This window comes from Lepus europaeus, chromosome 23 (assembly GCF_033115175.1).
Source record: "Lepus europaeus isolate LE1 chromosome 23, mLepTim1.pri, whole genome shotgun sequence".
NCBI lineage: Eukaryota > Metazoa > Chordata > Mammalia > Lagomorpha > Leporidae > Lepus > Lepus europaeus.
In genome coordinates this window covers 5,648,570-5,676,375 of record NC_084849.1, presented here as the reverse complement: position 1 = coordinate 5,676,375, position 27,806 = coordinate 5,648,570, and the positions used below count along the sequence as shown (strand labels likewise).

The 27,806-nt window shown below is 45.6% G+C and overlaps 1 protein-coding gene across 6 annotated transcripts in view; it reads right to left on the bottom strand.

Moving 5' to 3' along the window:
- Positions 1 to 27,806, bottom strand: part of SBNO1 (strawberry notch homolog 1) — a 76,411-nt gene that overhangs the window by 28,862 nt on the left and 19,743 nt on the right. For 4 of the 6 annotated variants that reach the window (XM_062182604.1, XM_062182605.1, XM_062182602.1 and 1 more), the window contains 12 exons: positions 26,256 to 26,568; positions 22,510 to 22,610; positions 14,989 to 15,085; positions 12,431 to 12,591; positions 10,582 to 10,715; positions 9,513 to 9,603; positions 6,994 to 7,155; positions 5,966 to 6,101; positions 5,783 to 5,888; positions 4,910 to 5,063; positions 3,324 to 3,506; positions 2,801 to 2,898 (listed from right to left, as the gene is read on the bottom strand). In XM_062182604.1, coding sequence (XP_062038588.1) covers positions 2,801 to 2,898; positions 3,324 to 3,506; positions 4,910 to 5,063; positions 5,783 to 5,888; positions 5,966 to 6,101; positions 6,994 to 7,155; positions 9,513 to 9,603; positions 10,582 to 10,715; positions 12,431 to 12,591; positions 14,989 to 15,085; positions 22,510 to 22,610; positions 26,256 to 26,568 — 1,736 coding nt within the window. The remainder of the gene's footprint in view (positions 1 to 2,800; positions 2,899 to 3,323; positions 3,507 to 4,909; positions 5,064 to 5,782; positions 5,889 to 5,965; positions 6,102 to 6,993; positions 7,156 to 9,512; positions 9,604 to 10,581; positions 10,716 to 12,430; positions 12,592 to 14,988; positions 15,086 to 22,509; positions 22,611 to 26,255; positions 26,569 to 27,806) is intronic. The other 2 variants (XM_062182603.1, XM_062182608.1) reach the window with 1 other exon arrangement.

Below are 27,806 nucleotides of genomic sequence, written 5' to 3'. Positions count from 1 at the left end.
AGACTGGGCTGGAGCTCCTGGCTCCTGGTTTCAGCCTGGCCCAAACTTGACTGTTGTAGACATCTGGGAAGTAAACCACTGGATGGAAGATCTCTGTTGCTCTGCCATTCTAATAAACAAAGTAAGTTTTTAAAAAAGATTTACTTATTTATTTGAAAGGCAGTTACAAAGGGAGGGAGGGAAGGGATCCTCCATCTGCAGCTTCACTCCCATGGCTGCAACAGGCAGGGCTGGGCTGGGACAGGCCAAAGACAGCAGGCTGGAACTTCATTTGCATTTCCAACACAGGTGGGCAGGGCCGAAGTACCTGGGCCATCTTTTGCAGCCTCTCCAGGAAAATCAGCAGAGAGCTGGATCTGAAGAGAGCAGCTGGGACTTGAACCAGTGCTCATATGCGATGTTGGTGTTGCTTTAACCTGCTACACAACACTAACCACCTGAAGTGTTTTTTCTTAAGGAGACTATGAAACTTGGTACTTTCCAGTCAAAGTACATTTCTTTCCTTTCTTTTTTTTTTTTTTTTTTTTTTTGGACAGGTAGAGTGGACAGTGAGAGAGAGAGAGAGAGAAAGGTCTTCCTTTGCCGTTGGTTCACCCTCCAATGGCCGCTGCACCACGCTGATCCGAAGCCAGGAGCCAGGTGCTTCTCCTGGTCTCCCATGCGGGTGCAGGGCCCAAGCACTTGGGCCATCCTCCACTGCACTCCCGGGCCACAGCAGAGAGCTGGCCTGGAAGAGGGGCAACCGGGATAGAATCCGGCACCCCGACTGGGACTAGAACCAGGGGTGCTGGCGCTGCAGACGGAGGATTAGCCTATTGAGCCGCGGTGCTGGCCTCAAAGTACATTTCAAATTGAACTCATTTCAAATGTAAAATAGCCACAAGTAACAAGTGCCTACTATACTGGACAGGGTGTTTCCAGGCACTTAAGTACAGAAAAATACACAAAGTTTTGCTTTTAAAAGCAGTTTTGGCTGGCACCGCGGCTCAATAGGCTAATCCTCCGCCTGCAGCACCAGCACCCCTGGTTCTAGTCCCGGTCGGGGCGCCGGATTCTGTCCCGGTTGCTCCTCTTCCAGGCCAGCTCTCTGCTATGGCCCGGGAGTGCAGTGGAGGATGGCCCAAGTCCTTGGGCCCTGCACCTGCATGGGAGACCAGGAGAAACACCTGGCTCCTGCCTTCGGATCAGCGCGATGAGCCAGCTGCAGTGTGCTGGCCGCGGCGGCCATTGGAGGGTGAACCAATGGCAAAAGGAAGACCTTTCTCTCTCTATCTCACTGTCCACTCTGCCTGTCAAAAAGAAAATTTTTTTTTTTTAATTAAAAAAAAAAAAAAAAAAAAAAGGCCTCTGGGGCCAGCGCTTGGAGTAGCAAGTAAAGCCGCTGCCTGCAGTATCAGCATCCTATATGGGCACCAGTTCAAGTCCCAGCTGCTCCACTACCGATCCAGCTCTCTGCTATGGCCTGGGAAAGCAGTGGAAGATGGCCCAAGTGCTCCCATTCATGTGGGAGACCTGGAAGAAGCTCTGGCTCCTGGCTTCGGACTGGCGCAGCTCTGGCTGTTGTGGCCAACTGGGAAGTGAACCAGCAGACAGAAGACCTCTCTCTCTTTTTTTTTTTAAGATTTATTTTTTATTTGTTTGAAAGACAGAGTTACAGAGAGAGGTAGAGACAGAGGTCCTCCATCCGCTGATTCACTCCCCAGATTGCCACAATGGCCAGAGCTGCATCGATCCAAAGCCAGGAGGCAGGAGCATTCCCTGGGTCCCCTACATGGGTGCAGGGACCCAAGCACCCAGGCCATCCTCAGCCTTCCGAGGCCATAGCAGAGAGCTATATCGGGAGTGGAGCAGCCGGGACCAGAACTAGCATCCCAGGCCAGGGCTTAAACCCACTGCGCCACAGCACTGGCCCCAACCTCTCTCTCTCTCTTTACCTCTACTTCTCTCTCTGTGTAACTGACTTTCAAATAAATACATCCTTAAAAAAAAAAGCAAATTTCAAGTATGTGAATGCATCCCCTAAAGCAAGAAATAATGTAGTAGCAAAGGCTATTTTGTTAATATTATCATGAGAGTTGAAATGGCAGATTAGGCAAGCTGTCACAAGATGCCTAGAAAAGCCTCTTCTGGAAGGCCATATGCCTGTTTGGAATTTCTACAGTGGACTTACACTGGTGCAAGTCATGGTTACTGCTCCTCTGGATAATAATTTCAAGTTCAAATACACAGAAGTGAAGCTGAAACTAAAGCAAGGCATCACAAATCTACAACAGCACAAGGCAAACAAAATCAAACCCTGCAGGCTCACACAATGTGTGCAACACTGGCAAAATGCTCAACAATTCAGTATTGTTGTTTTCCAATAAACACAACTGTTACAGAAAAGCAGATAACTACAAAAACTCCAACCAGGAAGACCATTAAAGGTGGTATAGGTGAATCAAAAATTTTATCTCCAGGGGCCAACGCTGTAGCGTTGTAGGGAGTAAAGCCACAACCTGCAACTTAGGCATCCCATATGGATGCTGACCCAGCTCCCTGCTATGGCCCAAGAAAGCAGAAGACAGCCCAAGTCTTGGGCCCCATCACTTATGTGGGAGAACCAGAAGAAGTTCCTGGCTTTGGATAGGCCCAGCACCAGCCATTGCAGCCATTTGGGGAAATAACCAACAGATGGAAGATCTCTCTTTCTCTCTACCTCTGCCTTTCAAATAATTAAATCGTACAAAAAATTTTATCTCCAGTTTATGTCAACATGAAAGTAATCTAAGTAAAAACTCAAGAAAACCAAAAACATTACTTGGCAGTTGAAACAAAATCATTCAATTCTCCTCCGCCCTCTTCCAAAGCTTCTAAGGTTCTAGCTTCTCCTGTGGACTGCAGACCAATGACCACACACTGGAGAAAAAAGAACACATAGGTTACAAATAAAATACATCTGCGTCTTATCAAGACATTTTACCTCTCTAGTAAAAACTAAGACTTCGAAGAACAACCCCATCATGTGTGTTTTAATTCTCTACGTATCTGAGACAGGCAGTTCCAACAGTAAACGGGATTACAGCAACAACCAGGAATGAGTCCTAAGGAGAGCACAGTCATCTGTCTTCTAAACAGACACATATTCATTAAAAAAAAAGATAAAGCAATACACATCCACATTACGAGGGCTGATGGCTGTGGACGGCCAACTGAGTTTCATTATGCTCTTAGCAGCCACAACTAGCCTTTAGGAAGACCACACTTACGAGGAGAAAACCTCACCATCTACAAAGACTAAACAATTAAAAAGAATGACTCTCTAAATACGGTCTCCAACTTACTTTTCCATTCTTGATTTCTTCCCGAGCTAGTTGCACAACCCTTTTCACTTTGGATGCTATACACAAGTATTTGAAAAACCTCTGGTGAGCAGACCAGAACTGACCCCACATGGACTTCTTCATCCGTTGCTCAGCATCAATAAGATCTGCAGCTTGCTGAAATCGTTCTCTGGCAATAACCCACTGAAAATATAAAATCAACATTGTAGATATTTCATCTTTGAGCACAGTTATTGCAAAATGACACATTCCATCAAAATAATGTTAAGCGCAAGACTATTTAAAATGACTAAAGGGAACAGTGGCCTTGAAGCAGTTAGAGCTGCCACCTGTGATGCAGGCAACCCATACTGAAGACTGATTCAAACTTGAGTCCCTGCTCTGCTCCCAGTCCAGCTCCCCACTAATGTGCCTGAGAAAGCAGCAAATGATGGCCCAAATACTTGGGCTGTTGCCACCCAAGAGGGCAACCCAGATGGAGTTAAACAGGCTCCTACCCATGGTCATTACAACCATTTAAGAAATGAACCAACACATGCTAAGATCTGTGTCTCTCCCTCTTTCTCTGTCACTCTGCTGGCACTGTGGCATCGAGTGTCAAGCCGCTGCTTGCAAGCCGGCATCCTTTATCAGAGTGCCCTATACGAGAGCACTGGTTGGAATCCAGGTTGTTTAGCTGTTCTGCTTCCAATCCAATTCCCTGCTAATAGGCCTGGGAGAGCAGCAGGAGCAGACCAAAGTACTTGGGCCCGTGCCACCCATAGGGGAAACCTAGAAGGTATTCTCCTAGATTCAGCCTGGCCAAGCCCCAGGTGTTGTGGCAATCTGGGGAGTTAATCAGCAGATAAGACAACGACCTCTCTGTAACTCTGCCTTTCAAATATATATACAAAACTTTAAAAAGAAAATAATCATCTTCAGTTAATTCTGTAATCTCTTAACAGTAGGGTTTTTTTAGGATCCTCAGAGTTGTCTGAAAATTTTTATTTCCTTAGATAGTAATTTTAGATAATTTGAGCACAATTATATTGTCATTTAATAACTATGCAACTGGGGCGGGCACTGTGGAGCAAGAGGTTAAAGCCCCAGCATGCAGCACCAGCATTCCATATGGGTGCCAGTTCAAGTCCCAGATGCTGCACTTTCGATCCAGTGCCCTACTAACGTGCCTGGGAAAGCAGTGGAGAACAACCCAAACCCTTGGGCCCCTGCGCCCATGTGGGAGACCTGGAAGAAGCTCCTGGCTTCAGATAGGCACAGCTCTGAAAGTTCCGTCCATTTGGGGAGTGAATCAGTGAATGGAAGACCTCTCTCTCTTGCTCTGTGTCTCTACCTCTCTAATTCTGTCATTCTAATAAATAAAGAAAAAAGAAAACTACACAACTGAGACAAATGGCTACTTTTCATGAATTGCTTTAACAAAAAAAGAACTTGAAAAATAAGGGTTTGGATTAAACAGCTTATCACGTATAATTTATATATTGTTTCAGACTAGCAAAAATTTTGATTCGCTGGCAGACATTACAGTGGACAAAAGATTATTAGGTACATGAAGTAAACACCAGATAGTAAGAAAGATTTCTCACCAGCTTGACTGCTTTGTTATACATTTTAACATAGCTCTGAGAAAGAAGAACTTCCTCGATTTTGAAGGTCACTCCAGTAAAGCTCAGCTGTCGAGCAATGTACATGCCTCTAAGCTTCATGTCCATAGCAACTATCTCCATGGCACCCACGCCTCTGAACAAAATTAAAACACAAACAGCGACTGTCAATAAAGACTGCAACACGCGGTGAAGGGGTTTTCACAGTAATACGCGCTTTACACTGCCACTGAGGACAGTACTTCAGACAGATGGAATCAGCAGTTAACTTCATTTTGGTGCAAAAAATTTGGTACTCATGCGTAAGCTTTTTTTTAGAAAACTTTTATTTAATAAATATAAATTTCAAAAGTACAACTTTTGGATTATAGCAGTTTTCTCCCCCATAAGCAACCGCAAACAATTCCATCTCCTACTCCCTCTCCCATCCCATTCTTCATTAAGATTCATTTTTAATTATCTTTATATACAGAAGATCCACTTAGTATATACTAAGTAAAGATTTCAACAGATTGCACCCACAGACACACAAAGTATAAAGTACTATTTGAATACTAGTTTTACCGTTAATTTGCATAGTACAGCACATTAAGGACAGAGATCCTACATGGGGAGTAAGTGCACAGTGACTCCTGTTGTTGATTTAACAACTGACGATCTTATTCATGACATCAGCAATCACCCGAGGCTCTTGTCATGAGCTGCCAAGGCTATGGAAGCCTTTTGAGTTCACAAACTCTGACCTTATTTAGACAAGGCCATGGTCAAAATGGAAGTTATGCACAAGCTTGTTTCACAATACACGTTTCCACGTACTTTATGAAGACCCCCTGTATATACCATAAACTGCATTACCTTCTTTCCACTGCCTGAATGAAATCACTGAATTCTCTAAACGGTGTCCCCTCACCCCAGATTCCAAGACGGTTCATATAGGCCATGTTACGTGGCTCAGAAGCACCTGAAAAATCCCCAAATAAAACATATTATAGCTGAAGCAGTGAATAACTCAAAGCTGTTAAAGTAAGTACTACTCACCAGTGGCACTAGCATAAACAACTCTGGCTTTTGGCAATTTGTTCTGCAGCTCTAAAACTGCTAAGCCTGTCTTGGTTGGTTTCGAAGAACCAACAGGACATAAGTTTTTTGCTTTATGACACTCATCAAAGACTATCTGTAAGAAATGAATTAAGGAACACATCACATTACTAGTGTCACTAATCTTTCAGAAAGAGTTAGCATTGATTTCCCTAAAGCCTTCAGATTTTCTTTAGATTACAAATGAGGGCCCGGTGTCTGGTGCAGTGGTTAAGACGCCATGCAGGATGCCTGCGTGCCGTGATCAGAATGCCTAGGCTACATTGCGGCTCCATTTCTGATCCCAGCTTCTTGCTAATACACATCCTGGAAGGCAGCAGGTGATTGCTCAAGTAGCTGTTGGTAGGCACTTGGGAAATGAGCCAGCAGACGGAAGAGCTCGGTCTGTGTCTATTACTGTCTCTGCTTTTCAGATGAGTGAAAATATTTATTTATTAGAAGGACCCTCTAAACACCTCTATTTCATCCTTCTAGTCACAGGGGTATCCCTTACACTTAATATTTAATATTTAATTCTTGATCAGCATGTATGAAAGGACCCACTGCAGCTACCACACAATCTGTGTTCACCACAGATTAGGGAGACGCATAACTGGTAACCAACTTAACCAGCATTTCAGATATCAGCGTGCCTCATGCCAGACGGTGTAAGATATGCTGTGACAAGTCTGGGAATTACTACGGCATCAATTCTATTTCCTTGAATCTTTTCAGGGAGTTAAATATGCAATGTAGATCCCCAAGATTAATAGGTATTATTCTTAATATCAATTAACATCTTCCTAAACTAGGAGCTTAGGTATCAGTCTGACACACACAAAATAGTATCAACTGTATAATCCCCTGGGATGCTACGTACTCATTAAAGCTCTCATCTGAGCAATTTATTCATTCAATCTCAGAACTCGCTTTCTAAAAGTCCATCCTTGCACAGCTCTAGCATCAAAAACATTTGTCATAAAGGATACAACTCCATCGAAGTCATCGCCGCACCAATGTAGAAGTTGTTTTAACCTTGTTTTATATTTACCACCAGATTGGCTTTCACCAATAAGAGAAGAATATGTGGCAAAAATAACACCCTTTTTCACACTCCCATTATGTTTGGAAGAAATTTTCCCATATTTAAACTGGAATAAAAAAAAAACAATTTAATTACACACCTTTCTAAAACATCTGAACCAGACAGTTACAAACCTGGTGGTGGCATGGCAGGCTTCAGAAAGGTCAGAACTACTTCTTACCAGAAACTTCTTGCCTAGAGTATGGCGTTGTGGTATAGCTGGTAAAGGCACAGCCTGCAACACCGACATCCCATTTGGGTGCCAATGCAAATTCCAGCTGCTCCACTTGTGATCCAGTGCCTGCTAATGGCCTGGGAAAAGCACCAGAAGATGGCCCAGGTGTTTGGGTCCCTGCCACCCTCATGTGAAACCTGGAATAAACTCTTGGCTCTATGTCTCTCCCTCTCTCTTTGTAACTCTTTCAAATAAACAATTCTTGAAAAAACAAAAACAGGCCGGCGCCATGGCTCAATAGGCTAATCTTCCACCTGCGGCGCCAGCACACTGGTCAGGGCGCCGGATTCTGTCCTGGTTGCCCCCCTTCCAGGCCAGCTCTCTGCTGTGGCCAAGGAAGGCAGTGGAGGATGGCCCAAGTGCTTGGGCCCTGCACCCGCATGGGAGACCAGGAGAAGCACCTGGCTCCTGGCTTTGGATCAGCGTGGTGTGCCGGCAGCAGCGGCAATTGGAGGGTGAACCAACGGCAAAGGAAGACCTTTCTCTCTCTCTCTCTCTCACTGTCCACTCTGCCTGTCCAAAAAAAAAAAAAAAATCTGTTGGCAACTATGTTATACACATACACAGATCCGTGCATCTTTAATGTACAAAGATCCAGTGTTCACCAAAGCTCCAAAAACTATCACAAAATAAATTAGTAGAACACCCACTCTTCTGTAAGAATAAAGGTTATAATATTGATTATACCAATATAATACAAGACACTGTGATAAAGTTTGGAGGGATGCAAAATATAATTAATTATAAAGATGACCTTCTTCAATTACATTACTGAGAAATCAAAAACATCTGCAGATTCCCATTACACATTTTAGGTTTAAACTGCTTATAGGGGCTGGCGCTGTGGCATAGCGGGTAAAGCCGCTGCTGCCGCCTGCAGTGCCAACATCCCATATGGGCGTCGGTTTGTGTCCTGGCTGCTCCACTTCCGATCCAGTTCTATGCTATGGCCTGGGAAAGCAGTAGAAAATGGCCCAAGTGTCTGGGCCCCTGCACCCCTGTGGAAGACGTGGAAGAAGCTCCTGGCTTCGAATTGGCTTAACTCCGGCCATTGCAGCCAACTGGGGAGTGAACCAGCAGATTGAAGACCTCTCTCTCTCTGCCTCTCCTTCTCTGTGTAACTCTTTCAAATAAATAAATAAATCTTAAAAAATTTTAAATAAACTACATATAATTACCCAAGATCTAGTTATTTAATTACCAAGCCGTCAGTAAAACCGACCCACACAAGCCACAGGTGAGCAGGGCGACATGAACCAGCTCAGATCAGGAAGCTTGGCTACGAGGGAGGCACCTGCAGGAACCATATATTGCCTAGTCTGCCCTCACAATGCCACCAACTGCTGTACAGTATGTTAATAAAGATTCGCTAAATTAGTTTAAAAATTCTAATCACGTGTAACTGTTTTTCAGACACTGACACACATTTACTTCCACTTTTCAAAATGTTTTCACAGGTACAGGTCAGGCCTACTAGCTATACATTCACTGCAACCAGTCTCTAAGCCACAGCAGTTCCCTGTGTGCTACGCAGGATTTGCTGACCTTCAACAACAGGCACACTGCTCCTCTACACTGTACTCGGATGGTCATCAGATAAAATTACCGCAGCGGAGTCCCCGCAGCGGTGCCGCCACCACTCGAGTGACGACATACCGCTACTTCGCATCCCAGCTATCTGCCTCTGATGCAGCTTCCTGCTCATGCGCCTGGAAAGCACATTTCTGCCCAAGTACCTGGGTCCCTGCGAGCACGTAAGAGTCACGGATGAAGTCCCAGACCCTTGGGCTGGATCTAGCACGACCCCGCCCTGGCTGCTGCAGGCATCTGGGGAACCAGCAGATGGAAGATCTGTCTCTTCTGTTGCCATGCCTTTCAAGTAAAACAATCTTTTTTAAAGAGTTATTCCATGGGTCAGCGGTATGGCGCAGCGGGTTGTTCCAGATACAGGACAAAAATAACATTGAAAATTCAAAGAAAAAAATTCCACAAAAGGGACAATGTCTATTTGTTTGCCACCACGAAATCATTACCTGGAACGGTACTTCACAAACCAGCCACAATAATTACGAGTAGCAATCACCAGGCTCTCTGTTAACTCATAGAATCCTACCTACAAAGTAGTTACAGGTAAATATTTATTGAATACTCATGACTATTCATTTAATGAATAAACAAAGTTTTCATACCTTATTCAATGAATGGACCAAAATGTTTTTTGCTCCAATATCCCTCAAATCTCTTTCAGCATCATACTTTAAATCATTGGAAACACTAAACCTGCAACAAAAAAGAAATACATAAATTAATGTCAGGTCTGACAGACACTTTAAAAATAACAACAACCCGTGTGCTGCTGCTGTGGTGCAGCAGGTTAAGCCTCCACTTCCAATGGCTCTATCAAATATGGGCATCAGCTCGAATCCCAGCTGCTCCACTGCCTATCCAGTTCCCTGCTAATGAACGTGGAAAGGCAGCAGACAATGGCCCAAGTGCCTGGGCCCTTGTACCCATGTAGGAGACGCAAATGAGAGAGTTCCAGCCTCCTGGATTTGGCCTGGCCCAGGCAGGGCTGTTGCAGCTATTTGGAAAGTGAACCAACAGATGTTCAGATATCTGTCGCTCCCTCTCTCTGTAACTTTGCCTTTCAAATTTTCATCCTGGTCTCCCTCATGAGTGCAGAGATCCAAGTACTTGGGCCATCTTCTGCTGCTTTCTCAGACACATTAGCAGAGAGCTGGATCCGAAGTGGAGCAGCCTATTCTTGAACTAGCACTCACATGGGATGCCAGCACTGCAGGTGGAAGCTAACCTACTATGCCACGCCTGCTCCCAAACAAAAATCTTTTAAAAAAATAACTTACTTGGGGCCAGTACTGTGGTGTAACTGGTAAAGCCACCACCCGCAGTGCCGGCATCCTATATAGGTGCCGGTTTGAGTCCGGCTGTTCCACTTCTGATCCAGCTCTCTGCAGCAGCCTGGGAAAGTAGTGAAGACGGCCCAAGTCCTTGGGCCCCTGCACCCTTGTAGGAGACCTGGAAGAAGCTCCTGGCTCCGGATCAGCCAAGCTCCGGCCACTGAGGCCATTTGGGAAGTGAACCAGCAGATGGAATCTCTCTCTCTCTGCCTCTCTGTAACTCTGCCTTTCAAATAAATAAGTCTTAAAAAAAAAAAAAAAAAAGCTTACTGATAAAAATCGAATGCCACATGCTGAGTAACTCATAAACAAAAGCTTCCATACCATCTTGAACGCTTACCACAATGCTCTTTTCCTACTCAGCAGGTAGTTCTCATAGATGATTCCCGCTATTGTCCTTCCTTTGCCCACACCAGCGCCATCACCTATTAAGAAGCCAGCACGGTCTCCATTAGGGAGGAATGTTTCATGTTGCTGAAAATGAAAAAGTGGATAATTAATCCTTCAGACAGTCTGGCAATTAATCTTTCAGTTTTAGAAATACATATCTATTTCCACATAAATGACATAAAATTTAACTTTTTAGCAGATACTGTTTATTTACCATATTCTTTCCTGTTACACTCCATATACCATGTAACTATAAAGTTAACAAATTAGGATTACCTCACATCCATTCCAAAAATTGCATAATCAAACACACACTTTTACATCACCCATAAATATGATGGACAGTTGGCTACTTCGGACATTATGTACTTCACTGTGTCACCAGAATCCCTTCATGACAATATGCATGACTGACTGATACCGTCTCAGACCAAACAACAGCCCTGCTCTGGTAATTCTGGTACATTCAACCACCACCCCAGAGCGCAGCTGCACTCAAAATTTTTCCAACTGGGGAGCAAAGCCAAAACAAATAGTCACTCGTGTGTGTTGCGTGCATTCTTATCTACTGAACAGAATCCTATGAATTAAATATATGTCATAGGGCATTTCTTAAACATTTTTAAGTTATTCCTAGAAGCTCCAGAAAGGTTAAGACATTTTCATTTGCACTCCCTCCTATCACTGCTATACCTTAAAATTTCTAACATGTGACACTTCCTAGAGGGAAGAGTGATGCCGGCAATCCCATATGTACGTTGGGTCAAGTTTCAGTTGCTCCACTTCTGAACCAGCTCCCTCCTGGCATGCCTAAGAAAGCAGTGGGAAACAGCCCAATTGCTTGGGATTCTGCACCCATGCGGGAGACTTGGATTAAGCTCTAGATGCCTGGCTTTAGGATGCTAAAGCCGCAGCTGTTGCAGCCATTTAGTTAGTAAATCAGCAGATGGAAGTTCTCTTGATGTAACTCTTCCAAATTAATAAACATCTTAGCAAAACAAAAACAGTGGCCAGCACAGTGGCATAGTAGGCTAAGCCTCCGTCTACAGTGTTGGCATCCCATATGGTTGCCAGTTCATGTCCCAGCTGCTCCTCTTCCAAACCAGCTCTCTGCTATGGCCTGGGAAAGCAGTAGAAGATGGCCCAATTGCTTGGGCCCCTATATCCACGTGGGAGACATAGAAGCAACTCTTGGCTCCTGGCATCAGATCGGCCAAGCTCAGGCCATTGCGGCCATTTGGGGAGTGAATCAGCGTTTGGAAAACCTCTTTTTCCCTCTCTGACTATGCCTCTTAAGTAAATAAATAAATTTTTAAAAAAAGAGAAAGTAAACAAAAATGCGACTGCTATAAAAGTCACATTTATATGTTGTTCATAAAATAAAAACGTGGGGCTGGTGCCGTGGCTCACTTGGTTAATCCTCCACCTTATGGCGCCGGCATCCCATATGGGTGCCAGGTTCTAGTCCCAGTTGCTCCTCTTCCAGTCCAGCTCTCTGCTGTGGCCCAGGAGGGCAGTGGAGGATGGCCCAAGAGCTTGGGCCCTGCACCCACATGGGAGACCAGGGGAAGCACCTGGCTCCTGGCTTCAGATCGGCGCAGCGCCGGCCATGGCAGCCATTTGGGGGGTGAACCAGCGGAGGGAGGACCTTTCTCTCTGTCTCTCTAACTCTGCCTGTCAAAATTAAAATAAAAAATAAATAAATAATTAAAACATACCACTAGGTCAAACAACTATGTAACAGACACTGTGAGGGAAAGATAAACAATGTGTGTAACTCCCAAATTATTACTACTTACCTGAGCAGCATATGTGACTGCCTCAAGCTGCAATGCTGACAACCAGCCATTGTCGATAGTTTCTTCAGAAATAGATGTTTTGTACCAAACATCAGGAGGAGTAACACTGGATAAAGAGCTAGTTTCCACTACAGCATCTGGGTGACGTAGGCCAATTTTCACTAAATGAAAATTTTAAAGCACTTCATTGTAATTACTTAAGTAATAACATTTCCGTTTTATAATACACTACAATATTCTTTGTCAGAGAAAACAGTATTGTTCTACCGTATTTGGCTTAGAGATTTGATAAAAAGATCTAGAATAAAACCATCTTAGTTAACATGACATTCTCCGGTAGTAACAGAACATAACACTATTTTAAGGAGGTTAACTTTACATTATTTAGTCAAACAATTAAGTACTCTGCAAGGAAAGTTTGGCTATAAAACTAAGCAGCAACTACTGCCTCCAAATATGCTATGTGTAGTAACCCACACGTCTTCTGTTAAGGGTCAGACAGTAATGTTTCTAACTTTTTAGGCCATCCAGTCTCTTAGAACCACTTCGCCTGCTGCTGTCGATGGTGTAAAAGCTGCCAAAAGCAGAAAGGAAAGAAATGAACATGCCTACATTCTAACAAAACTATACCTACTAAAACATCATTTTTGAGACTTATTTTGAGGAAATCAGATTTAAAGGGTCATGGATAAACTGAATCTTTGGGAGGAGTTGGGGTGAGAGGAATTTAGATACCACAACATAAAACACATTTTATTTTTTAAAAGATTTATATGAAAGGCAGAGTTACAGAGAAAAAGAGAGACCTTCCTTCCACTGGTTCACTCTGGAAATGGCCACAATGGCCCAGGCTGGGTCAGGCTGCAGCCTGGGAACTCCATGTGGGTCTCCTATATGGTTGGCATCGACCCAAGCACTTGGGTCATCTGCTGTTGCTTTCCCAAATGCAGCAGCAGGGAGCTGGATCAGAAGTGGAGCAGCCTGGACTCCATCCGGAGCTCTACTGGTGTGTTGACGTCGGAGGCTGTAACTTAACCCACGGCACCACAATGCTGACCCCTAAAACTTATTTTAAATGATTAGAAAAGAAAAGGATTTAGAGGTTCATATGTGGTTGTTAAACACTGAACTTTGGTTTAATTTAAAAGGTATTATTGTGGCCGGCACTGTCACATTGAGGGGAAAGCCACTGCCTGCAGTGCTGGCATCCCATATGGGTGCCGGTTCAAGTCCTGGCGCTCCACTTCCTATCCAGCTCTCTGCTATGGCCTGGGAAAGCAGTGGAAGATGGTCCAAGTCCTTCGGCCCCTGCACCTGTGTGGGAGACCCAGAAAAAGCTCCTGGCTCCTAGCTTCAGATCAGCGCAGCTCCGGCCATTGTGGCCATATGGGGAGTGAAACAGCAGACGGAAGACCTCACTCTCTCTCGGCTTCTCCTTCTCTCTGTTTAACTCTTGGACTTGCAAATAAATAAATAAATCTTTAAAAAAAAAAAAGGTATTATTTGGGGTCAGCAGTAAAGCGCAGTGGATTAAGGCCCTGGCCTGTAGTGCCAGCATCCCACAGGGGCACCACTTTTGAGTCCTGGCTTCTCCACTTCAGATCCAGCTCCCTAGTATGCCTGGGAAAGCAGCAAAAGATGGCCCAAGTCCTTGGGCCCCTGTGCATTGGAGACCTAGAAAAAGTCCCTAGCTCCTGGCTTTGGATTGGCTCAGCTCCAGTTGTTGCGGCCGTTTGGGGAGTGAACTGGCAAATAGAAGTCCGGCCCACCCCCAGTCTCTATCTCTCTGTTTCAAATAAATAAATATAAATCTTAATAAATAAATATATAAGAGGTGTTATTATTGGGGTCAGTGTTGTAGTCCAGTGGGTCAAGTCAGCGCTTACAACACTGGCATCCAACAGCAAGTCCTAGTTCAAGCTCAGGGCTGTTCTGCTTCTAATCCAGCCCCTCCCTAATGCACCTGAGAAAGCAGCAGAAGAAAGCCCAAGTCCTTGGCCGATTACTCACATGGGAGACCCATAATGAGTCCCATGCTCCTGGTTTCAGTCTGGCCCAGCCCTGACTACTGCAGCCACCTAGAGAGTCAATCACTGTATGGAATACCACTCTCTCCCTTTATCTCAATAACTCTGTATTTCAAATTAAAAACAACAACAATCAGTTAACAGTGTAGGGAGGAGTTAAGTTCAAGAGGAACTGGGGGACCGGCGCCGTGGCTCAACAGGCTAATCCTCCACCTTGAGGAGCCGGCACACCAGATTCTGTCCCGGTTGCCCTTCTTCCAGGCCAGCTCTCTGCTATGGCCCGGGAAGGCAGTGGAGGATGGCCCAAGTGCTTGGGCCCTGCACCCCATGGGAGACCAGCAGAAGCACCTGGCTCCTGCCTTCGGATCAGCGTGGTGCACCGGCCACGGCGACCATTGGAGGGTGAACCAACGGCAAAGGAAGACCTTTCTCTCTGTCTCTCTCTCTCTCACTGTCCAGTCTGCCTGTCAAAAAAAAAAAGAAGAGGAACTGGGAAATCTTTTGCTCTTCTGATAATTCCCAAAGACATACATTTTATGGGCATATATTCTGCATAGGTCTCTGCATGACCCATTTCTTCTTCATCCTCTTCCTCTGGCTCATCATCCTCCTTTACAACAGGGACCTTCTGCAAGAGAGAAGAAGTACAATCAATCCAATTCCAGAGTCAGCAGAACTGGCCACCACACAAGAAAACTCTTCTGTCAAAACACAACCTCCGGATTGGCACTGTGTCATAGTGGGTGAGGCCGCTGCCTGCAACACCAGTATCCCATAAGGGTGACAGTTCCAGTCCTGGCTGCTCTGCTTCCAATCGAGCTCCTGCTAACGGCCTGGGAAAAGCAGTGGAAAATGGCCCAAGTGTTTGGGACCCTGCCACCCACACAGATGACCTGGATGGAGCTCCTAGCTCTAATGGCTCTGGCTTGGCCAAGCCTTGACAGTTGTGGCCAACTGGAGAGTGAATCAGTATATGGAAAATCTATGTAACTCTTTCAAATGAATAAATAACTCTTAAAAACACAATGTGCCCAGGCCGGCGCCGTGGCTCACTTGGTTAATCCTCCACCTGCAGCACCGGCACCCCATATGGGTGCTAGGTTCTAGTCCTGGTTGCTCCTCTTCCAGTCCAGCCCTCTGCTATGGCCCTGGAAGGCAGTGGAGGATGGCCCAAGGGTCTGGGTCCCTACACCCGCATGGGGGACCAGGAGGAGGCACCTGACTCCTGGTTTCAGATCAGTGGGGTGCGCCAGCCATGGTGGCCATCAGGGGAGTGAACCAACGAAAGGAAGACCTTTCTCTCTGTCTACAACTCTACCTGTCAAAACAAAACAAAAAAACGCACAATGTGCCCCTCTTTAACTCTGCCATCTGGCTCCCACCTGGTGACTGGCCTGCCCCTCCAGTGGTAAACATGCACAATGATAGCCGGCTCTGCCCCTTGGTCTTCCAGCTTCCACCACCTGACACCACTTTCGGGTCAGTACTGCCCACCACCCTCCCTCAGACCCTCCTCTCTCCATCAATCCTCTTCTTCATCCCAGCTCCAGGAATAGCAAAGAGCTAGGGTGCAGGGGACAAGGGCTGGCAGCCTAGCATAGTCTACACTATCAGAGCAATTGTTGCAGTTTATCTCCACCTGTATTCGTACCTCAGATTCTAAAACCAAAACCCAGAACACTGAAGCCTAAAAGCTGCTCTGAGTAAAGACTTTCCTTCAGATGTTTATGTCTTCACAGACCAGCAGTCACACAGATGACCTGATAATTTCCTCTCCAAACACTGGCACAATGGAGATTCATAAATGGAAGCTATTATTAATTGCACCAAGAAAACAGGAGTAAAGCAAGACCATCCCCTAAAAGCAAGTGAACAGTCACCACAGTTAATGTTCCCTTGTCCTTTTCCACAGAATCTGAATGGGGTGCAAGTACAGTGAAGCTATGCTGGAAGTCAGAACAGCAAGGGAGGAGGAGGAGGAGGAAAACAGTTGATTTTGTCATGGCAACGGGAGACAGGCATCCACCACTGGGTTAGGGTGCTGGCTGAGGTCCCTGCGTCCCATGCTGAAGTGTCTACATTTGAGTTCTGTCTCTGCTCCCAGTTCCAACTTCCTGCTAAAGTGCACTGAGGGAATGGTGCTGTGACACAGCAGGTAAAGCCACTGCCTGCAGTGCCGACATCCCATATGGGCACCAGCTCAAGTCCCAGGTGCCCCACTTCCGATCCAGCTCTCTGCTAAGGCCTGGGAAAGCAGTGGAAGATGGCAAGTCCTAGGCCCCTGCACCCATGTGGGAGACCCAGAAGAAACTCCTGGCTCCTGGCTTCAGATGAGCACAGCTCTGGCCACTGTGGCCATGTGGGGAGTGAACCAGCAGATGGATGACCTCTATCTCTCTGCCTCTCCATCTCTCTGTGTAACGCTTTCAAATAAATTAGTACATCTTAAGAAAAAAAAAGACAATTTGTGATGCCAGCATCTCATATCTGAGTGCTTTGCTTTCAATTCAGCTTCCTGCTGAGGTGTCTCGGAGGCAGCAGAAAGTAGCCCGACTACTTGGCCCTTGCACCCCAAGAGATCAGGATAGAATTCCTCCTGGCTTTGGCTTCAGTGTGTCTCGGCCCTGGCTGTTGCAGTCATTCAGGGAGTGAACCAGTGAATAAAAGATCCTTTTTTCTTTCAAACCAATAAATATTTTTATACATAAAATGCACCCTTAGAGGCAGCAGGTGATGGCTCAAGTACTTGGGTCCCTGACATCAATGGAAGAGGCAGACTGTGTTCCCAGCTTCTGTCTCCAGCCTGGCCTAACCTCAGCTATTGTGGGCCTTTGGGGAGTGGATCAGGTGAATGGGAGATTTCTCTTTCTCACGTCTAAAAATAAATGCACAGAAATTAAGATAAAAGAAAAAAAGCTGCCAATGAGAAGCACACATTTATTCTAGTGGTTAAGACATCCGTGTCCCACAGCAGTGCACCAGGCTTGATCCCCAGCTCCAGCTCCTCAATCCAACTTCCTGCTAACGCAGGTACTGGGAGGCATGGTAACAGCTCCAATAATTGGGTTCCTTCCACCCATGGGAGAGATCATTATTGTGTAGATTGTGTATCTAGCACCCAACTTGGGCCTGACCCACCTGATCCCTGGGAACATCTGGAGAGTGAATCAGTAGATGAAAGATCTTTCAAGTAACTTAATCTTTAAAAAAAAAAAATAATAAATTACTGGTGTATATTTGAAAACAGTTGGTAATACTGAAAGGCTGCAAAATCTGGGGCTGGACAAATAGCATTTCTTTTTAAAAATTGTATTTATTTATTTGAGAGGCAGAGTAAAAAGGAAGAGAAATACCTGAACCATCACCTGCTGCCTCCCTCGGTGCACATTAGCAGGAAGCTAGATTGGGAACGGAGTGGAGCCCCGGCACTCAGTCAGGGGTGCACAGATCCCAAGCTGTGTCTTAATCACTTGGACAAATTCACTCCACAAGTGATATTTCTATGCCAGGTAGATGTAGTTGGGAGGGCAGCTGATATCAAAGAGATTATTTGGGGTGAGGAAAACTTCGGTTCCTAAAAAAATGCTGCCCAACACTCACTATCCAACTACAGAAAACGTACTAAGTGGAGAAGGTGGGCACAGGGTGGTGAGGTATTCCTATCTTATAAGGGAACTTGAAAATTAGAATTTTTTTGTCAGCAACAAATTCAGAATTCTTCAAAAACTCCAGAGGCCAAATAAAACACATCTGCCAACGAGTTATGCTCCGCAGGATACCAGTTTGCAATCTGTTAGATGTTTCTTAACTGTGAAGCTAATAGCAAATTTTTGGTTTATTATGGGCAAACTGTTAAATGGCTTAAAGAAAACGGAACTTTTAGTTTCCAAGTCAACTTCCAGGAACCGTTGGTACCAACCGCCAGAACTGCAGGCCTGACTCCATCTGTCTCTTAACCACCTTTGGTACTTTCACATGCCATCATCGTTTCTTCTCCTTTCTCCTCACCGTTTCCTGACCTCCTCAGAAATCCTTGTTTGTATCCCTATCTACCTCCCTTTCAGATCACTAACCAGCTCTCTAGTCTTTCCCCACCCATCCTGAATCGACAGCTGGCTTCTCGGCTACCAGAGGCTTCTCACTGGTGCTGCACCAAGTCTAACATCCTTCAAACTTAAGTAAGAACCTGCCACCGAGCCCATATCAACCCTTTCCACTTCTTTCTGTAAGCCAAGTCCTGGCTTGTCATTCCCACCTCCTCTGTGCCTGGCAACAATTCAGCTCCCTTCTTTTTCTTATTTTAAAATGTATTATTCTCATACAGTTGATTGAGACACTAAATGTCTGTAACAGCCAGGCCGGGGCCAAGATCTCGCCAAGTCTCCCACACAGGTGGCAGGAATCCAAACTGAAGGCTCACTGCTGCTGCCCGGGGGCTGCACTAACAGGAAGCTGGAATCCAGACTGGAACCAGCGCAGGCCATCACAGCAGGAGCCCCACTGTGGATGCGAGTATCTTGACCACAGGCCAAATACCTGCTCCTTTAGCCATCTTAAAATGCCTCTCGATGTCTCTTCGTGCTCTTATCAGCTTTATGATACTCCTCCACAGCCTACCAGATCATCAAAATCCATGGAAGTCTCCCTTCCTCCAAACTCCTAACCCATGCTGTGAGCATCACACTCCTAAACTTTTTTGTAGACTATTTATTTAAAAGGCAGAATTACAGAGAGCGGGAAACAGATCTCTCATCCACTGCTTTATTCCCCAAATGGCCACAGCAGCCAGTGCTGAGCCAGGCCAAAGCCAGCATCATCAGGCTCTTCATCAAGGTCTCCCACACAGATGCAGGGGCCCAAGCACTTTGGGCTGTCCCCCACTGCTTTCCCAGGCACATTAGCGGACAGCTAGATGGGAAGTGGAGCAGCCAGGAGTCCAACCAGTGCCCACACGGGATGCTGGTGTTGCAGGCAAGTAGCTTAACCTACTAAGCCATAAACACTGGCCCCTACACTGCACCTTTTGATGTACCTTACTTGACTACTTAATCCAGGTAGCTATCAAATTTTATGTTTACTGGAGAAAGAATTATGTTTATGTAAGAATTATTCTTACATAAACCCATTAGACATTCACAGTTTTCCAGAGAAATCTTAATTAAATGTAGGGTCCCACTGTCCCAAAGCATCAATGAATCTCCAAAACACAACAGAAACATGATCACATAGGGGCCCAAGCTCTAGCACAGCAGGTTAAGAAACTGCTTGCCAGGCAGGCACTCCAATATTGGCTGCGATGTCACAGCTACAACTTAACATGCTGTACCATAATGCCAGCACTGTGCAGTTTTGTCATAACACATATTTTCCATTAATTGTCTTCTTAATCTGAATTAATTGTTTTAACAAGGACAGGGGGAGCTTTCAGGAATAAATCAAATTGTCAATTAAGAGTCAATTAAGGGGCCAGCACTGTGGCACAATAGCTAAAGCTTGTAGCTTGTAGCTTTGGCATTCCAAATGAGCACCAGTTCAAATCCCAACAGTTCAATTTCCATTCCAGCTCCCTGCCTAGGAAAGCAGTGGAAGACAAGCCAAGTGTTTGTGCCCATGAACCCATCCAGGAGACCCAGAAGCAGCTCCAGGCTCCTGTATTCCGCTCAGCCCAGACCTGACCATTGCAGCCCCTTGGGGAATGAACCAGTGAATAGAAGGCATCTCCCTATCTTCCTCGCTGTGTAACTCTTTCAAATAAATAAATAAATCTTAAAAGAAAAAAAAAAATTTCTAGAGGCCGGTGCCGTGGCACAGCGGGTTAACACCCTAGCCTGGAGTGCCAGCATCCCATATGGGCACTGGTTTGAGTTCCGGATGCTCCACTTCTGATCCAGCTCTCTGCTATGCCCTAGGAAAGTAGTGGAAGATGGTCCGAGTCCATGGGCCCTTGCACCGTTGTCGGAGACCTGGAAGAAGCTCCTTGCTCCTGGCTTCAGATTGGAGAAGCTCCAGCCATTCCGGCTAGTTGGGGAGTGAACCAGCAGATGAAGGACCTCTCCCTCTCCCTCTCCTCTGTGTGTAACTCTTTCAGGTAAATAAATAAATCTTTTTTTTTTTTTTTTTTGACAGGCAGAGTTAGTGAGAGAGAAAGACAGAGAGAAAGGTCTTCTTCCGTTGGTTCACCCCCCAAGTGGCTGCTATGGCCGGCGCTGCGTTGATCTGAAGCCAGGAGCCAGGTGCTTCTCCTGGTCTCCCTTGTGGGTGCAGGGCCCAAGCACTTGGGCCATCCTCCACTGCCTTCCCGGGCCACAGCAGAGAGCTGGACTGGAAGAGGAGCAACCAGGACAGAATCCGGCACCCAAACCAAGACTAGAACCCGGGGTGCTAGCGCCGCAGGCGGAGGATTAGCCAAGTGAGCCACGGCGCCGGCCAAATAAATAAATCTTTAGAAAAAAAAAAATTCTATTTATGCATACAGTGAGAAGACATTTTCTAATAACTTTAGCTGTAACATAGACCTTAGGAGAAAATCTCTAAATCAAACCTTACATACTGGAAATACTTTAACTATATCATTCATACATCTGACTATGGATTATACAGCAATTCAACTGCCTTTATTCAAAATGGTATCCGAAGGCAGCTGATTCTATTTACTCGTCTAGCCTCTGGTAAGTTAAGGTGACCTTTATCACTATATTTCTTTAAACCCTGAGCACTAAGATCCAGTATTTCCTCAACACTAAGGATTTATTTCAGATGCGTCAGTGCACAATCTGTTGAAAAAAAAAAAAAAAAATCAAGGTTGTCTTCCATTACCATTTTGAAGAACCTTCATGGTGATCCAATATTTTCACATTGAGTTTTATCCTCATCAGGTAAAATTCAAAAGAAAAGATGTCGATACTGCATGCAACACCACTTCGTATCAAAATAAGCAAATCTGAGGGGCCAGGTTTTTGCTGTGGCCCAGTAAGTTAAGATTCAGCCTGTGGCGCTGCTATCCCATATGGGTACTGGTGCAGCTGCTGCTCCTCTAATCCAGCCTCCTGCTGATGGCCTGGAAAAGCTGTAGAGGATGGCCCAAATGCCTGGGCCCCTGCACCCATGTGGGAGACCCTGAGAAAACTCCTGGCTTCAGATCAGAACAGCTCTGGCAGTTGCAGCCAACTGGGGAGTGAGCCAGCGAATCAAAGACCTTTCTCTCTCTGTCTCTCCTTCTCTCTCTTTGTAACTCTTTCAGATACATAGATAAATAGCTAAGCAAATTTGATGGGTTAGCACTGTGGCATAGCAGGTAAAGCTTACAGTGCTGGCATCCCACATGGGCAATGGTGGAAGTCCCGGCGGCTCCACTTCTGATCCAGCTCACTGTTGATGTGCCTGGGAGAGCAGGAGAAGATGGCCCAAGTGCTTCATCCCTTGCCATCCACAAGGGATGCCCAGTCTGGCTTCAGCCTGGACTAGTTCCAGCCACTGTAGCCATTTAGGGAGTGAATCAGTAGATAAAAGATTTCTCTCTCTCTCTCTCCCTAACTCTAGAGCTTCTCAAATAAGTAAAAAAAGTTTTAATTATCCTTCTTAATAGCTATTAACTCTATGGCCAGCGCTGTGGATCTCTTGGTTAATACTCCACCTATGGCACTGGCATCCCATATGGGCGCTGGGTTCTAGTCCCGGTTGCTCCTCTTTCAGTCCAGCTCTCTGCTGTGGCCCAGGAGTACAGTGGAGGATGGCCCAAGTGTTTGGGCCCCTGCACCCGCAAAGGAGACCAAGAGGAAGCACCTGGCTCCTGGCTTCAGATCAGTGCAGCGCCAGCCATAGCGGCCATTTGGGGAGTGAACCAACAGAAGGAAGACCTTTCTGTCTTACTGTCTATAACTCTACCTGTCAAATAAACAAATAAATAAACAACTCTACTGAAGTTTAAGCTTACTTGTTTTTATGAGTAATCCCCCTTCACACAAGGAAATTTTTCTGAAGGATGTTCTAGAGCACTTGCCAACTAGTATACTTTCATAAGATACAAAAACAAGTTAGTTACTTGAAACTTACCATGGTTGGGGAAAAACTCCTCATTTTCATGTCATTTATCCAGATTCTTGCTACTTCTTTATTAGAAGACTCTTTCTTTACTGTACCATTGCTTACATCAGCTGAGGGGGAAAAGTCAATTTACATTTTAGAAGAAAACCTCAATTTATTTTCCCATCATTTAACAAGTCAGCAGTGTTTATGCATTTCACAAACCAGAGAATATTAGTCTAATCACTGTTAAACACTGTTAGACATAAACATTAAAAACATCCAAAGCTAGGTATCTTTTTGGATATAGAAACGTAACTTTAGAGAACAAGAAACCCAGAAGCAAATTTGTGCATAAAAGATTTGAACAATTATTAATTAGAGGCCATTGTGGTCATCTAGGGAGTGAACCAGCAGATGGGAAACCTCCTTCCCTCCTTCTCTGTGTAACTCTGAGTTTCAAATAAATTTTTTTAAAAAATGTTTAAAAAAGTTATGCAGGTACAAGCTGATGTGAGGCGAAGATGCTCAGAAAGCCCCCCCCACCTTGAAATTTATTTATTTATTTATTTGAAAGGCAGTTTTACAGAGAGGCAGATGCAGAGAGAGAGAGGTCTTCCATCCACTGGTCCACTCCCAAGATGGCCACAACGGCTGGAGCTGCATCAATCTGAAGCCAGGAGCCAGAAGCTTCTTCTGGGTCTCCCACGTGGGTGCAGGGGCCCAAGCGCTTGGGCCATCTTCCATTGCTTTCCCAGGCCATAGCAGAGAGCTGGATCGAAGTGGAGCAACTGGGACTAAAACTGGCACTCACATGGGATGCCAGCACTGAAGGTGGCGGCTTTACCTGCTATGCCACAGTGCCAGTCCCATGAAAGCCCCTCATTTACAAATGGCAAGTTTCCTTACTGAATCCAAGGGCTCTAAGAAAACACCCCTTCCACCACCTGCTGACTATCCTCAACTCTCCCAAGAGCTTCCCAGATGTCACCCTGCACCTCAGCCAGGTGAGGTGGGGCCACCATCCTGAACTCCACAACAGGAAAAATCAGTCATAAGACAGCTAGAATGACTTCCATCCGGCACCTAGATGTCAGGCTGCCTAAGCTCAGCACAATGACCTTGAGACAACAGCCACAGGAGTACAACAGGTACTCAAAGTTAATGATGGCACTAGTGACAAAGTTGGTTCTGTGTTGTCTTAGACACTTCTTGCTCACTCCTCTAGAAGGTCCTTTACTTTCTACTTTAAAAACACAAGCACATGACAATTCAGCCCAGCAGTTAAGAGGCCCACATCAGAGGCCCCGGGGTTGAACATCTTGCTGGGCTCCTGACTACACCTGCCTGCCACTCACATCCCGAGAGGCAGCAGGCACTGTTCCAGTTTTCCTGCCATCCACGTGGAGAACACAGATTCAGTTCCTTTACTCACCCTGGACGGGCAGAAAGGGCAACGAAAAAGTCACTACAGAAGTGAAGAAACCCACATTCTTTATGCATTAATTAATTTTTAAAAAGGTAGAATCATATCGTTGAGTGTTTTTCCTTTTGAATCTAAACCTTGGGCCTGGTGTTGTAAATCTACAGTCTATGATGCCAGTATCCCATATAGGTGCCAGTTCTAGTCCCAGCTGCTCCACTTCCAACCCAGCTTCCTGCTAACAGCCTGGGAAAAGCCACAAAAGATGACCCAAGTACATGAGACCCTGGCCCTTGTGTGGGAGACCTGGATGAATCTCCTGGCACCAGCCTGGCCCAGCCCTAGCTGTTACAGCCATCTGAGGAGTGAATCAAAGGATGGAAGATCTCTGTCCTTGTCTTTCCCTATTTTTTTTTTTTTTTTTTTTTTTTTTGGACTGGCAGAGTGGACAGTGAGAGAGAGAGACAGAGAGAAAGGTCTTCCTTTTTGCCGTTGGTTCGCCCTCCAATGGCCGCTGCGGCCGGTGCACTGCACTGATCTGAAGCCAGGAGCCAGGTGTTTCTCCTGGTCTCCCATGTGGGTGCAGTGCCCAAGGACTTGGGCCATCCTCCACTGCCTTCTCGGGCCATAGCAGAGAGCTGGACTGGAAGAGGGGCAACTGGGACAGAATCCGGCGCCCCGACCGGGACTAGAACCTGGGGTGCCGGCACAGCAGGCGGAGGATTAGCCTACTGAGCCGCAGCGCCGGCCATCTCCCTCTCTTTCAAATAAATAAAGAAGTCTTAAAAAAATAACAACAATTAAATCTCACAAAGTATTATGGATTAGACAGTGGTGATGGCTAGACCTCACTAATTTGCTGAAGTCCAATGAGTTGCTCAAATTAAGAGAGTGAATGTTAAATTAATTATATCTCAACAAAACTGCTTTGGAGCAGGTACTGTGGTACAGTGGGTTAAGCTGCCACTTGCAACACCTATGTATCCACACCTATATATCCTAGCATTGTGTCTGTTCAAGTCTCAGCTATTCCATTTCCAATCCAGTTCCCTTCTAATCACCCTGGGAAAGCAGTGGAAGATGGCAAGTTCTTGAGTTCCTGCCACTCACACAGGAGATCCAGAGGGAGTTCCTGGTTCCTAGGGCCAGCCAGGCCAGCCCCAGCTGTGGAGGACTTCTTGAGTAAACAGAAGATACCTCTCTCTCTTCCTCTCCATCATTCTTTCAAATAAATCTCTTTTTTAAAAGATTTTCAAAAGTTTTTTTAAAAAAAGATTTATCTCATTTATTTGAAAGACAGAGGAGTTACAGAGTCTTCCATCCGCTGGTTCACTCTCCAGATGGTCACAATTGTCAGAGCTGTGCCGATCCAAAGGCAGGAGCCAGGTGTTTCTTCCAGGTCTCCCACATGGGCATCGGGGCCCAAGGATTTGGGCCATCTTCCACTGCTTTTCCAGACCACAGCAGAGAGCTGAATCGGAAGAAGAGCAGCCAGGACCAGAACCAGTGCCCATATGGGATGCCAGCGCCTCAGGCCAGGGCTTTAACCCGCTGCACCACAGCACCAGCCTCAAATCTTTAAAATAAATAAAACGGGGGCAGGCACTGTGGTGTAGCAGGTAAGAGCTATTACCTGCAGTGCTGGCATCCCATATGAGTGCCAGGTTGAGTCCTGGTTGCTCCACTTCTGATCCAGCTCCCTGCTAATGTGCATGGGAAAGCAGCAGAAAATGGCTCAAATACTTGGACCCCTGCACCCATGTTTAAGTCACAGAAGAAGCTCCTTGCTCCTGACTTCAGATCTCCCTAGCTCCAGCTGTTGTGGCCATTTGGGGAGTGAACCAGCAGATGGAAGATCTCTCCCTTTCTAACTCTGCCTTTCAAATAAATCAATGAATCTTTTTTCTTTTCTTTTTTTTTTTGACAGGCAGACTGGACAGTGAGAGAGACAGACAGAAAGGTCTTCCTTTCTGCCGTTGGTTCACCCCCCAATGGCCGCCGCAGCTGGCGCACAGCAGCCAGCGCACCGCGCTGATCTGAAGCCAGGAGCCAGGTGCTTCTCCTGGGCTCCCATGGGGTGCAGGGCCCAAGCACTTGGGCCATCCTCCACTGCACTCCCGGGCCACAGCAGAGAGCTGGCCTGAAAGAGGGGCAACCGGGACAGAATCCGGCGTCCCGACCGGGATTAGAACCCGGTGTGCAAGCGCCGCAAGGCGGAGGATTAGCCTATTGAGCCTCGGCACCATCCTAGTAAATCAATCTTAAAAGAAATACACCTGAAGCAAATCCTTTAAAACTACACCTTGACACACTTACCAAAGCAGAAAGTTGGTATTACTGAAAACACACTTACTAGCTGCCGTGGCAACTGGCTGCGCAATGTTAGGAGGCGGCTTCAGCTTCATGAGCTCATTCAGACTGTTGTTTTTGAGCAGATCCTTCAGTTGAACCTGTTCTTTTGAAGGAGCAGAGGTCACTGCATTTCGGACTGCTGGTGCTGAGACTGACGGGCGTGTGTTTGCGGTCGTCTGGATAAATTTTGTTAAAGTGATGGTTTGCCTATTGGTTGTTACAGGTGGTGTTTTAGTCATCACAATTGTAGATCCCAAGGTCGGAAGCTGATTTATTTGATTGAGCACAAAAGTCGTGGTAGATGGAGGCTGCTGCTGGGAAAACAAACAAAGCATGTGACCCCCATTCCTCTAACCTCATCCAAGGGCATGGGAAGCCGCTTTAAGCCCCAAATTGATTTTATTCTTGCCTGACTACTGGCACTTCATTTCTAATTTGCTTATAATACCTACAAACTACCAACTCAAAACACAATGTTGAGGAAAAGAAGGTACAGTAGTAGTGTGACATCTCATATAACCACCAGGGTCAGCAAGCAGAAAATGGAACTATCCCAGCTCACTGTGATGAACAGCAAAGTAGCCCAATAACAGAAGGCCTAGGGACAAGGAGAATTCCCAGGATCAGTGCTGCCAACCAGTTGAGACAACTGCACGCAAAGCTCTGAAGCCTGGAGGCCTGCGCTTTCCTGAAGGCCATTCCCCCTCTAAGAATCCCACAACTCATGTCAAAGTGTACAACTTAAAACAGCAAAAACAACCAGTTTTAAATTCCTATGTTATAAAAACAACCAAGATACGTAAGCAAGACATTGGTGGTAATGCAGGTGCTATCTCAGTACACAACAACATACACATCACCTTATTTTTTATTGGGAAAGTAAAGTGGGAAAAAAAAATAAAATTTAAAAAAGTATGCTGACTTGAAAATAATGTTATTTGTGAATATACACACAACTGGGATGTTTTATATTTTAAGTCTATTTCTACCTTATTTCCTCCTCAAACTATTTTTACATGGCTCCATTAACAAGTCTTCTAGATCACACTTTTCAATAAAAACCTCAATAATAGAGGATGGTGTTGTAGAGCAGTGGGTTAAGCTGCTGCCAGCATTACCTGCATCTTGTATCGGAATATTGCATATCAGAGCATAGGATCACACCTGTCTGCACTGCCCTCAATCCAGCTCCCTGCTAATGTTGGCAAGGAAAGCAGCACAAGATGGCCCAAGTACTTGGGTCTGTGCCACCCACGAGGGAGACCCAGATGAAGTTCTAGGTCCCTGGTTTTGGCCAGGAACAACCCCAGCTGTTAGGGGCTTTTGGGGATTGAACCAGAGAATGGAAGATCTTTTGTCTCTTTGCCTTTCAAATAAATAAGCCATTAAAATAAAACTCTCAATAATAACTACCATAAATTATCAACTTTAAACAGTTTTTGTTTAGTAATTTTATACCACTAGACTTCAGTTATTAATTCCCATGTTTAAGGAAATTAAGGTAAAAAAGGAACTCTATATTTATTTAAAGAAAAACTATAGATATCACATA